Source organism: Pimephales promelas, chromosome 3 (assembly GCF_988280905.1).
Source record: "Pimephales promelas chromosome 3, fPimPro1.hap1.1, whole genome shotgun sequence".
Taxonomy (NCBI): Eukaryota; Metazoa; Chordata; class Actinopteri; order Cypriniformes; family Leuciscidae; genus Pimephales; species Pimephales promelas.
In genome coordinates, this window is record NC_142771.1 from 35,310,089 (window position 1) to 35,321,498 (window position 11,410).

At 45.1% G+C, this 11,410-nt stretch overlaps 1 protein-coding gene across 2 annotated transcripts; it reads right to left on the minus strand.

Moving 5' to 3' along the window:
- Positions 1-4,194: 4,194 nt before the first annotated feature.
- LOC120489568 (uncharacterized) lies at positions 4,195-10,749 on the minus strand. 2 transcript variants are annotated; one of them, XM_089128791.1, is made up of 4 exons: positions 10,611-10,749; positions 10,471-10,538; positions 7,653-10,373; positions 4,195-7,451 (listed from the first exon to the last, which is right to left on the minus strand). In XM_089128791.1, exons 1-4 carry the CDS (start codon positions 10,667-10,669, stop codon positions 4,270-4,272), a joined length of 6,030 nt encoding a protein of 2,009 aa, XP_088984917.1. In that variant the 5' UTR covers positions 10,670-10,749; the 3' UTR covers positions 4,195-4,269. The 2 variants fall into 2 exon arrangements, with proteins under 2 accessions (XP_088984917.1, XP_088984916.1); XM_089128790.1 differs by having other exon boundaries at positions 4,195-10,373.
- Between the last annotated feature and the right edge of the window lie 661 nt (positions 10,750-11,410).

An 11,410-nucleotide genomic window follows, 5' to 3' on the forward strand; every position in this document is an offset into this window, starting at 1 on the left:
ACTGGGACGTCCAGCAGTTCTACAGCCATGAATATTTGTCCTCTCCGGGGACTCGCTGATCATGATCTTGGAGTCTTCATCCATACTGTACCCAGGTCCATCTCACTCAGTTCTGACCCATTACCCTTCTCAGGTCCATCTTACCGTGGTTCCCAGTCAGGTTCACTCAGCCCCGATTCATCGCTTGATCCAAGTCTATCCGATCTGAGTTATCAATTATGCTGGGACAATCCAGTCACGAGCTTACGCCGATTTCCAGTTAATCCAGTCTCAAACTGACTGACCTGAGCCCAAACCCGTCCCGGGAGCAAATGCAGCTACAGGTGCGTCTACTGTCATTCATTCACATTTGTAAATATTTATTGTGTCGAAATTAATCGTTTCTACGATGCATCGCAGACGAGGACGATTAGTTATATCGGTTCAGTGGACCATAACCGATTATAATGTACGGACACTTTTCTGACGCCATTTGTCGCGTGTGTGCTCTGCTGCGGTAGAAAATGGCAGGGGGAGTCGAGACGCGATCGAGTGCGAGTAATTAAAAATGCTCCTACTACTTAAAGTCCTGCAAAGTCCTAAAGCTCTTTGATCAGCTCTTTTCTTGTTTGTAATGTCTCTCAGTCTGTCTTTCTTCATATCTCCCTCTTGCTCACTCTCTCCTCACCTATCATGAACACGCCCTGTTGGGAAAGTTCACTTTCTACATGAACTAGTTCAAAGTTCAGTTTACTCCTTTTAAAATGAACTAGTTCAGTTCATAGATCATACTTCAAAAAATGAACTAGTTCATATATTGCGAGCTTCTTTTTTATAATTATTGCCACAGCCCATATACAACCACAGACAACAATTATTTTATCAACGGGCAAAGTTTGCACAGAAACATAATATTTTTCCTATCCTCACCGACCTTGTCATAAAACCTGTTTAAATGATCATACGACGCCTCATCGCTCGCTGCTTTGTCGAAGACGGCCGCGACGCAACACTGTGTCTTGTGTTGCCAGATTGGGTGTTTTTTCCCGCTACATATTAAGACCTAACGTGTGTTTTAGCCGGGTTTTCGCCTGGAAGTCTGTATAGAAACATGGCACCCTATTGTACAAAGTTCATCAGGCAGCAGTAATACAATTCAGTTCACGTTCGCCCAAAATATGAACGCGTTCAGGCACAACACTGCCTATATTTGCTGATTGGCTATGACTAAGCACACCTAAATTGTTTACATTAATTTAAAGATAAAAAAGAAGCTGTTTTTGTTTTCAACAAGCTTGATGTTCATTAAAGCCATTCAAAATCATCCGTAGGCTGACTCACCTGAATTCGCCTTACTCAAAATGGCCACTAGGTGAATAAGGCGAATGGGAGACAAACCGCAGGCAACGATCCACAGCAGTGGCCAGAAGGGTGATCTGATGCACTGATACTTGTTGCGGGACGATCAGGACACAGCGGATGAACAGACAGACATGGAAAGGGATCTTCACGTGGACATCTACAACCACAGCCGGATGAATGGCCTCGGCCCCGACAAAATCTGCCATCGCCAGAGACACGATCAAGCAGAAAGGGGTTTGGTTCAGGGCTCCGCTCCTCCACACGGGCCAGATCACCAGCACATTGCCCAGACAGTATCCCTCAGCGATGAGCCCTTTAAGAGAGATGTAAATTATCCCTCCACCTAATACCATTGTGGTTATGAACTGGAAAACAGTGTGTTACAAAGAGCTGCTTTTTTAAGTAAAGAGGAAATACAGAGGCTTTTTACTCTCTGCAAAAAACTTTCACACCTACAGACCTCTTCTGGAAAAAAGACAAATTTTATGGTTTTAGATGTTCAACCTATTTTCTTTTTTCCATTTACAAGATTGCATAAAGTCAGTTTAGTCTTGTCTTAATAGAGAAAAAAGGTTGTTGATTTTTTTTCCTGATTGATTTTCATCATTTCAAGAAATTAAAACTAGTTTTATACACAGTTACAGAACGATTTGTACCTACATAACGAAGCTTTACAATCATAATGTACTGTACACACGTCAATCAAACAACTTCAGATTCTCTATAACTAACAGCTGGTGGTGCTATAGGGTCAGACTGGTGATATTTCACCCCCGAAAAATTACACTTCATTTACTAACCTCATGTGTCTCCAAACCTTTGACTTTCTTCTTCTGTGAAACACAACAGATTTTTAATATGAGTCTCAGTTGTTGTTTTTTTTGTACAAATAAAGTTAATGTTATTTTGAACCCATTTTCATTAAATGGGTATCTATCAAAATATCTTCTTTATGCTTTAGCTTGTACTAGTTAAATAGGACAATTTTTGCCTTACTAGTTAACTAGTAAGTTCCAACACGTGTCAACTAGTTATCTAGTGGACATTTTGGGCTTCACTAGTTAACTAGTGAGGGCCAAAATGCTAGTGCAGAAATTTGCCATCCACTAGTTAACTTTAAGCCGAATTTACGTTTGACTAGTTAACATGTTAAAGGTTTTGCTGCTCACTACCTAACTAGTACGCTTTTGTGCTTTACTAGTTTGGCCCAGATGGCCACTAGTTCATCAAAAAGCCAACTAGTTGAGACTTTTGGTCTCTAGTTGTCGAACTAGTTTGAACAAAAGTCTTACTAGTATGATGAAATAAATGCGTACTTGTAGGATATCGAATAAATGCTCAAAGGGCTTTCCATAAACTAATGACAATTTAATTCTTGATACCATGAAGTCACATTTTTACTAGTAAAAATGTAATTATTGATATCAAAAATGATATTTATGATATTTCTACTAGTAAAAAATCTATTCTTGATATCAACAATTGATTTTGAATGGCAACCTATAGTGACATTTCACTTTGAAAATGCAATAACAGATATCAGCAATTAAATTCTTGATAAACAATTTATTTTTTTGATATCAAGAATTCATATCTGGAAATGAATAAAAGTTCAAACGGTTTGCCATTAAGGTCAACCCAAGGGCACAGGGGCCATCAATCATCATTAACTATAGGGCCATCAATCATTTTGACAGAAGCACCATCATATTACTACTACAGAGGAACCCTGGAGCGATGTCAAACGGCCTGCATACCGTTCATTTAAAGGTAGAGGCAAGGAAGCTAAAACAGAGCTGCTTGGAGCGGTCTGGGCATGAATCTGGGCATCCTTTGAGTGACACGAATCTGCGGCGATTGGTTAAATGACCCAGTCAGTTGTTAATGGTAAACAGTAGGCAGAGATTGTTGGAAATGGAGCGCCCATCACCATTAATGGATTATAGCTTGTCAAGTTTTGAAAATTATTATTATTATTATTATTTTTTAACCTTTATTTATCCAGGTAAAATGTTTGAGAACCACTTCTCATTTACAAACATGACCTGGCCAAGAGGCTACAGGAAAAAATAAGAACATAATGTACAGCTGTACATAGTCAAACACAACACTTAGAACAAGCAGCTAAATAAAAATAAAAAAAGACAACAAAGAGGAAAAAGAAAACGAATGGAGTGCTTAAATATGTGTCTAAATATGGTTCATGATTGTCAGCAGGAACAAGAGTCAACTATGTAATTTGCGAGGTTTTGCTTAAAGGTGGAGATTGGGATCAGAGATGTAAGTTTCAGGGTATTTTGTAGTATGTTCCAGTCGTGTACTGATGCAAAGCAGAAGACATTATGTCCAAAGGTAGTTTACAGTGCAAACACACTGTACCGTCCATGAGAAATTCAATTCTCATGTTTTGATCCAACTGCAATTGAATACAATATAATCGAGATATTAATGCCACAATTTTAATATTTATAAATAAGGATTTGTACACATTTGTAAGCCTGTAAAGTTGTTCATACTAGTAAATATAGTACGAAGCCAAATACATAAATAATTGATTTTATAGTGCTGTCAATACATCAATATTGTAAGGTTTCAGTGTCTATGGAAACATAATGTACGTGTAGTAAAATACGAATACTCATGGGCACATGTTCATTTCTATCGGCAAAGTATCTCAAATAGTTTTTCACTCACCCAATAAACTTTAAATTTGATCAACCATGTACTAAATTCTTTATTTGAATAAATGGGCAAACCAATGAATTAATAGATCTGGCATCAGTGAAAAAACTTTAACATTTGAGGTTCTATCCTTTGAATGTAGCTCATACAAAAAACAGGACAAGAAAAAAATGCTTGCAAACATTTATTAGATTTTATATTCTGGAAGACATCACTTTGCATAAGGTTTCTGTTTTATAGAGTCCCTTAGCCCTTTACAGAGTACAGCCGATTGAAGAATGGTTTATTGTATAGCTGGACACCTGACCCAGATTCACGTAAAGCCTGTGCAGTCTGTGGGATACCAGAGAACATGCCAACAGCTGATGCTTGGGCACTCAAGCCTAGAAATGGAGTTAGGTTTGAACCTGTGGGGCGTTGCATGGTCACAAAATGGTCAGATATTTGGTTACTGCCTGTAGAGTCGGAAGGAGCTTGAGATGAGAGTCTAGAGGGTCTTTCAACTACACCAATGAGACCCTGGGTTCGCAGAGAGTCTGAGTTATACAGGCCATTAGACCGCTGGTCACTGGTAGACTGGCTAGAAACAGTTAGGGGAGAGGAACCAAGCTTTGCATATGCATGAGACCCAGGGGTGTACTTGCTAGAGGGGCTTTGAGAATGAAGAGAAAGGCCACCATATCTGCTGCTACCACCCTGTGCAGAAACAAACAGTCCAGCATCTCCTGAAGAAAAGCCTCCTGCTGATGATGCGGAAGAAAACAAACTCTGCATTGGAGAGCCAACCTGTGCTGCAGCTGCACCTGAGGTCAGAATACCTTGTGAAGGCTGCCATCTTTGAGACTTCTGGCTTTGGGACCCAGAATAGCTTTGAAATGATTGGCTGGACTGGTCGGCAATACCTCGGGGCGAGGAAACCGGTACACAATGACAATTATAGGAGGATGGAGCCCCAGAGTCATACTGACTTGAGGTATCTTGAGGCTGGAGTGATAGTCCATAAGTGGTGCTTCCCTGCGGGGTCAATGGCTTAGAGGAGCCTGACTGGGTGCCATAGCTAGAGACAAACTGCTTCCATGAAGTCTGGACTGCAGCAGACTGCCTGTCGGAACCTTGGGGTGAGGATGGTGTTTCAATTGGATAGGAGGATGAAGACCCAGAGGCAAACTGACTTTTGGGATCTTGAGGCTGGAGTGATCCACCATAGGTGGTGCTTCCCTGCCATTTGAACGGAACAGAGGGCCTTTCCTGTGTGCCAGAGTTTCCTGTGAAGGTAGAGGTAAACTGCTTCTGTGAACTCTGGACTGCAGCAGACAGACTGGAGGCACCTTGGGGGGAGGAGAGTGATGCACTTGGATAGTAGGATGGAGACCCAGAGGCAAACTGACTTGTGGTACCTTGTGGCTGGAGTGACGCACCATAAGTGGTGCTTCCCGGCAGGGTCAATAGCTTAGAGGAGCCTGACTGGGTGCCATAGCTAGAGGCAAACTGCTTCTGTGAACTCTGGACTGCAGCAGACTGACTGGAGACACCTTGGGGGGAGGAGAGTGATGCACTTGGATAGTAGGATAGAGACCCAGAGGCAAACTGACTTGTGGTACCTTGAGGCTGGAGTGATCCACCATAGGTGGTGCTTCCCTGCCATTTGAAGGGACCAGAGGGCCCTTCCTGTGTGCCAGAGTTGCCTGTGAAGGTAGAGGTAAACTGTTTCTTTGAACTCTGGACTGCAGAAGACTGACTGGAGGCACCTTGGGGGGAAGAGGGCGATACACTTGGATGGTAGGATGGAGACCCAGATGTAAACTGACTTGTGGTATCTTGAGGCTGGAGTGATAGTCCATAAGTGGTGCTTCCCTGCGGGGTCAATGGCTTAGAGGAGCCTGACTGGGTGCCATAGCTAGAGACAAACTGCTTCCATGAACTCTGGACTGCAGCAGACTGCCTGTCGGAACCTTGGGGTGAGGATGGTGTTTCAATTGGATAGGAGGATGAAGACCCAGAGGCAAACTGACTTTTGGGATCTTGAGGCTGGAGTGATCCACCATAGGTGGTGCTTCCCTGCCATTTGAACGGAACAGAGGGCCTTTCCTGTGTGCCAGAGTTGCCTGTGAAGGTAGAGGTAAACTGCTTCTGTGAATTCTGGACTGCAGCAGACAGACTGGAGGCACCTTGGGGGGAGGAGAGTGATGCACTTGGATAGTAGGATGGAGACCCAGAGGCAAACTGACTTGTGGTACCTTGTGGCTGGAGTGACGCACCATAAGTGGTGCTTCCCTGCAGGGTCAATAGATTAGAGGACCCTGACTGGGTGCCATAGCTAGAGGCAAACTGCTTCCGTGAACTCTGGACTGCAGCAGACTGACTGGAGGCACCTTGGGGGGAGGAGAGTGATGCACTTGGATAGTAGGATAGAGACCCAGAGGCAAACTGACTTGTGGTACCTTGAGGCTGGAGTGATCCACCATAGGTGGTGCTTCCCTGCCATTTGAAGGGACCAGAGGGCCCTTCCTGTGTGCCAGAGTTGCCTGTGAAGGTAGAGGTAAACTGTTTCTTTGAACTCTGGACTGCAGCAGACTGACTGGAGGCACCTTGGGGGGAAGAGGGCGATACACTTGGATGGTAGGATGGAGACCCAGATGTAAACTGACTTGTGGTATCTTGAGGCTGGAGTGACCCACCATAAGTGGTGCTTCCTGGCAGGGTCAATAGCTTAGAGGAGCCTGACTGGGTGCCATAGCTAGAGGCAAACTGCTTCTGTGAACTCTGGACTGCAGCAGACTGACTGGAGGCACCTTGGGGGGAGGAGAGTGATGCACTTGGGTAGTAGGATAGAGACCCAGAGGCAAACTGACTTGTGGTACCTTGAGGCTGGAGTGATCCACCATAGGTGGTGCTTCCCTGCCATTTGAAGGGACCAGAGGGCCCTTCCTGTGTGCCAGAGTTGCCTGTGAAGGTAGAGGTAAACTGTTTCTTTGAACTCTGGACTGCAGCAGACTGACTGGAGGCACCTTGGGGGGAAGAGGGCGATACACTTGGATGGTAGGATGGAGACCCAGATGTAAACTGACTTGTGATATCTTGAGGCTGGAGGGACCCACCATAAGTGGTGCTTCCCGGCAGGGTCAATAGCTTAGAGGAGCCTGACTGGGTGCCATAGCTAGAGGCAAACTGCTTCTGTGAACTCTGGACTGCAGCAGACTGACTGGAGGCACCTTGGGGGGAGGAGAGTGATGCACTTGGATAGTAGGATAAAGACCCAGAGGCAAACTGACTTGTGGTACCTTGAGGCTGGAGTGATCCACCATAGGTGGTGCTTCCCTGCCATTTGATGGGACCAGAGGGCCCTTCCTGTGTGCCAGAGTTGCCTGTGAAGGTAGAGGTAAACTGCTTCTGTGAACTTTGGACTGCAGCAGACTGACTGGAGGCACCTTGGGGTGAGGAGAGTGATGCACTTGGATAGTAGGACGGAGACCCAGAGGCAAACTGACTTGTACTTTGAGGCTGGAGTGATTCACCATAAGTGGTGCTTCCCTGCAGAGTCAATAGCTTAGAGGACCCTGACAGGGTGCCATAGGTAGAGGCAAACTGCTTCTGTGAACTCTGGACTGCAGCAGACAGACTGGATGCACCTTGGGGGGAGGAGAGTGATGCACTTGGATAGTAGGATGGAGACCCAGAGGCAAACTGACTTTTGGTACCTTGAGGCTGGAGTGATCCACCATAGGTGGTGCTTCCCTGCCATTTGAAGGGACCAGAGGGCCCTTCCTGTGTGCCAGAGTTGCCTGTGAAGGTAGAGGTAAACTGTTTCTGTGAACTCTGGACTGCAGCAGACTGACTGGAGGCACCTTGGGGGGAGGAGGGTGATACACTTGGATGGTAGGATGGAGACCCAGAGGCAAACTGACTTGTGGTACCTTGAGGCTGGAGTGATTCACTATTAGTGGTGCTTCCCTGCAGGGTCAATAGCTTAGAGGAGCCTGACTGGGTGCCATAGCTAGAGGCAAACTGTTTCTGTGAACTCTGGACTGCAGCAGACTGACTGGAGGCACCTTGGGGGGAGGAGAGTGATGCACTTGGATAGTAGGATAGAGACCCAGAGGCAAACTGACTTGTGGTACCTTGAGGCTGGAGTGATCCACCATAGGTGGTGCTTTCCTGCAGAGTCAATAGCTTAGAGGACCCTGACTGGGTGCCATTGGTAGAGGCAAACTGCTTCTGTGAACTCTGGACTGCAGCAGACAGACTGGCGGCACCTTGGGGGGAGGAGGGTGATACACTTGGATAGTAGGATGGAGACCCAGAGGCAAACTGACTTGCGGTACCTTGAGGCTGGAGTGATCCACCATAGGTGGTGCTTCCCTGCCATTTGAAGGGATCAGAGGGCCCTTCCTGTGTGCCAGAGTGGCCTGTGAAGGTAGAGGTAAACTGCTTCCGTGAACTCTGGACTGCAGCAGACAGACTGGAGGCACCTTGGGGGGAGGAGAGTGATGCACTTGGATAGTAGGACAGAGACCCAGAGGCAAACCGACTTGTGGTACTTTGAGGTTGGAGTGATTCACCATAAGTGGTGCTTCCCTGCAGAGTCAATAGCTTAGAGGACCCTGACTGGGTGCCATAGGTAGATGCAAACTGCTTCTGTGAACTTTGGACTGCAGCGGACTGACTGGAGGCACCTTGGGGGGAGGAGGGTGATGCACTTGGATAGTAGGATGGAGACCCAGAGGCAAACGGACTTGTGGTACCTTGAGGCTGGAGTGATTCACTATTAGTGGTGCTTCCCTGCAGAGTCAATAGCTTAGAGGAGCCTGACTGGGTGCCATAGCTAGAGGCAAACTGACTCGTTGTACCTTGAGGCTGGAGTGATTCACCATAAGTGGTGCTTCCCTGCAGGGTCAATAGCTTAGAGGACCCTGACTGGGTGCCATAACTAGAGGCAAACTGTTTCTGTGAACTCTGGACTGCAGCAGACTGACTGCAGGGTGAGACACTTGGATAGTAGGATGGAGACCCAGAGGCAAACTGACTTGTGGTACCTTGAGGCTGGACAGAACCACTGTAAGCACTACTCATTCCCTCGGTGGCAAAGCCAGTAGAGCCCCCAAACCAAGGACCAGAGCTACTTTTTGACTGGCTATAAAAAGCTGGGTGTGATGACATGGGAAAACTCACATATTTGGTATGGGACGCAGGGGCATAAAGAGTGCCCTGAGGCTTCAGATATAAGCTAGTAGAACTACTACCTCCCTGCACAGGAAAAAAATTACTGGAAGTTAACTTGGTGGCAGACCTGCTCTGGGTGCTTGTAAACACACTAGGTGAACTTTGAACGCTTGTGGACTGGCTAGAAATGCTTTGAGAGAGACTATCCTCAGTGTCTTGAGGTGAAGCAGGATCTGTTGACTGTGAATCTGAACTGCTCTCAGAGCCAAGCATAAACAAGCTGGGAGTGCTTTGACCATTAGTAGACTGGCTAGAGACCTCCAAGGGTGAGGGTAGAAGCTGAATGGAGTTGTCTTGTGATTGAGGAGACAAGTCAACAAGAGAGCTAACCCCTGCCACTTCCCCTTGAAAAGAAGAGCCAGAAGCTTCCAGCAAACTGCCTGAACTTCCCTGAATGCTAGAAGTAGACAAACTGGGGGTACTCTGGTCACTGGTAGACTGACTAGAAACAGATGAACCGAGCATGTTATTGGAGTCCTGGTTATATTCACTCAAGGCCCCTTGAGACAAGCCACTGGAACTACTTTCACCCTGAGGGGAGATGGATTGACCAGAGCCTTCTGAAGCCAGCACTGGGCTACCTTGAGAAGTGTACGTGGCACCTGGAGAAGATGAACTGCTGGAAGACATACTCTCCTGAGAGAACATGGGCAAAGTGGCTTCTGCTGATTTAACACCAAAGGTTTCCAAGGAGCTGGACATGTACAAACTAGGGGAGCTTTGATCACTGGTGGACAGACCAGAAGTGCCAAGCATGGCAGGGAAGCTACTTTCTCCTTGTGTAGAAACACTAGTAGTATCTGTAGCGGCTGAGCCAGAGGAACCCTGGAGCGATGTCAAATGGCCTATATACCGTTCATTTAAGGGTAGAGGCAAGGAAGCTAAAACAGAGCTGCTTGGAGCTGTCTGGGCATGGGACATTGATCCATGGCTGCTGGAAACACCACCTTTAACAAATTGGTGCAAGTTCAACCTTTTCAGGGGTCTGTTAGTGAACCTACTAGAGCCCACTTCTTCAGGCAAAATCCCAGTCACAGGGACCTCTGACACAGAAGACTGGACTGCACGAGGTGAGAAGGTTTTGTATGAAGGTTGGCCCCACCAGTGGTGGGCATCTGAACGAGCCCCACCTTTGAAATGGACAAAATATAAGACTTGTAGATAAAAAAAAGCTCACAATTTAAAATCCTTTGCAAAAGAGAGATAATAAATCAAATAAAATCTTACCTTTAAATCCATGAGTATTTCTCAAAAAAAGCAGGAAGATTACAAACAAGGGTAACCTAAAGGTAAATCTATCAAATACATAGAGTAAATTAAATATTTGCTGAATCATTCACAAACAAAGATTGAAATAATAAACTCACTGTGTCCACCCTTTGTCCATGGCAAACAAAAAACCCTGAGTACTCCAAAGCCCCAACATTCACTTTCTCAAACCACCACACTGACACTCCAACTGCAAACAAACGTAACTGGAGATAAGTGTATGTTATAGGCCTTCATCAGTCCAATTAGGGCAAATAACTAATTACATGAAACACTGTTCACCTGGAAAAACTAATTGGCTTTTAAAAGATAATTGATGATTGTTTTGTGTAGGCTCTGATTCCCTGTGCTGTTTAAACATTTTAAAGTGTGTAACTGTGTATTGTCTGCATAGGATATTCTCATACACTTTACACAAAATGTGTCTGATCACATCAGGTTGACTTTTATGTATAGTTTTGTTTAATTGTCATAATTTAATACAAACTGTGCAGAGAGACAATTACGGATATATGGGGTATGTAAGTTTTAGGATTAGGCACAACATGCATGAACAAAGCTCAGTTTATGCTAAATTGGGGGGAATTTATTGCGTCTAAAAACAATCCTGTACCTTTTACCAACTTAGAAAGTTACATGAATATGGTTAGGCATAGAGAGAGAGAGAGAGAGAGAGAGAGAGAGAGAGAGAGAGAGAGAGAGAGAGAGAGAGAGAGAGAGAAGACACCAACTCAATTCATCTATTCAATTCAGACACTCAAAAGTAAAAGAAATAGGGATAATAACCAAAGAAGAATCCATACACGATTGGCAGATAAAGGTCACACAACTAAATAAATGAAAATATTTCAACAAAATAAAGTCGGATTATAAATTGGCTCCATATCTGACTGATATC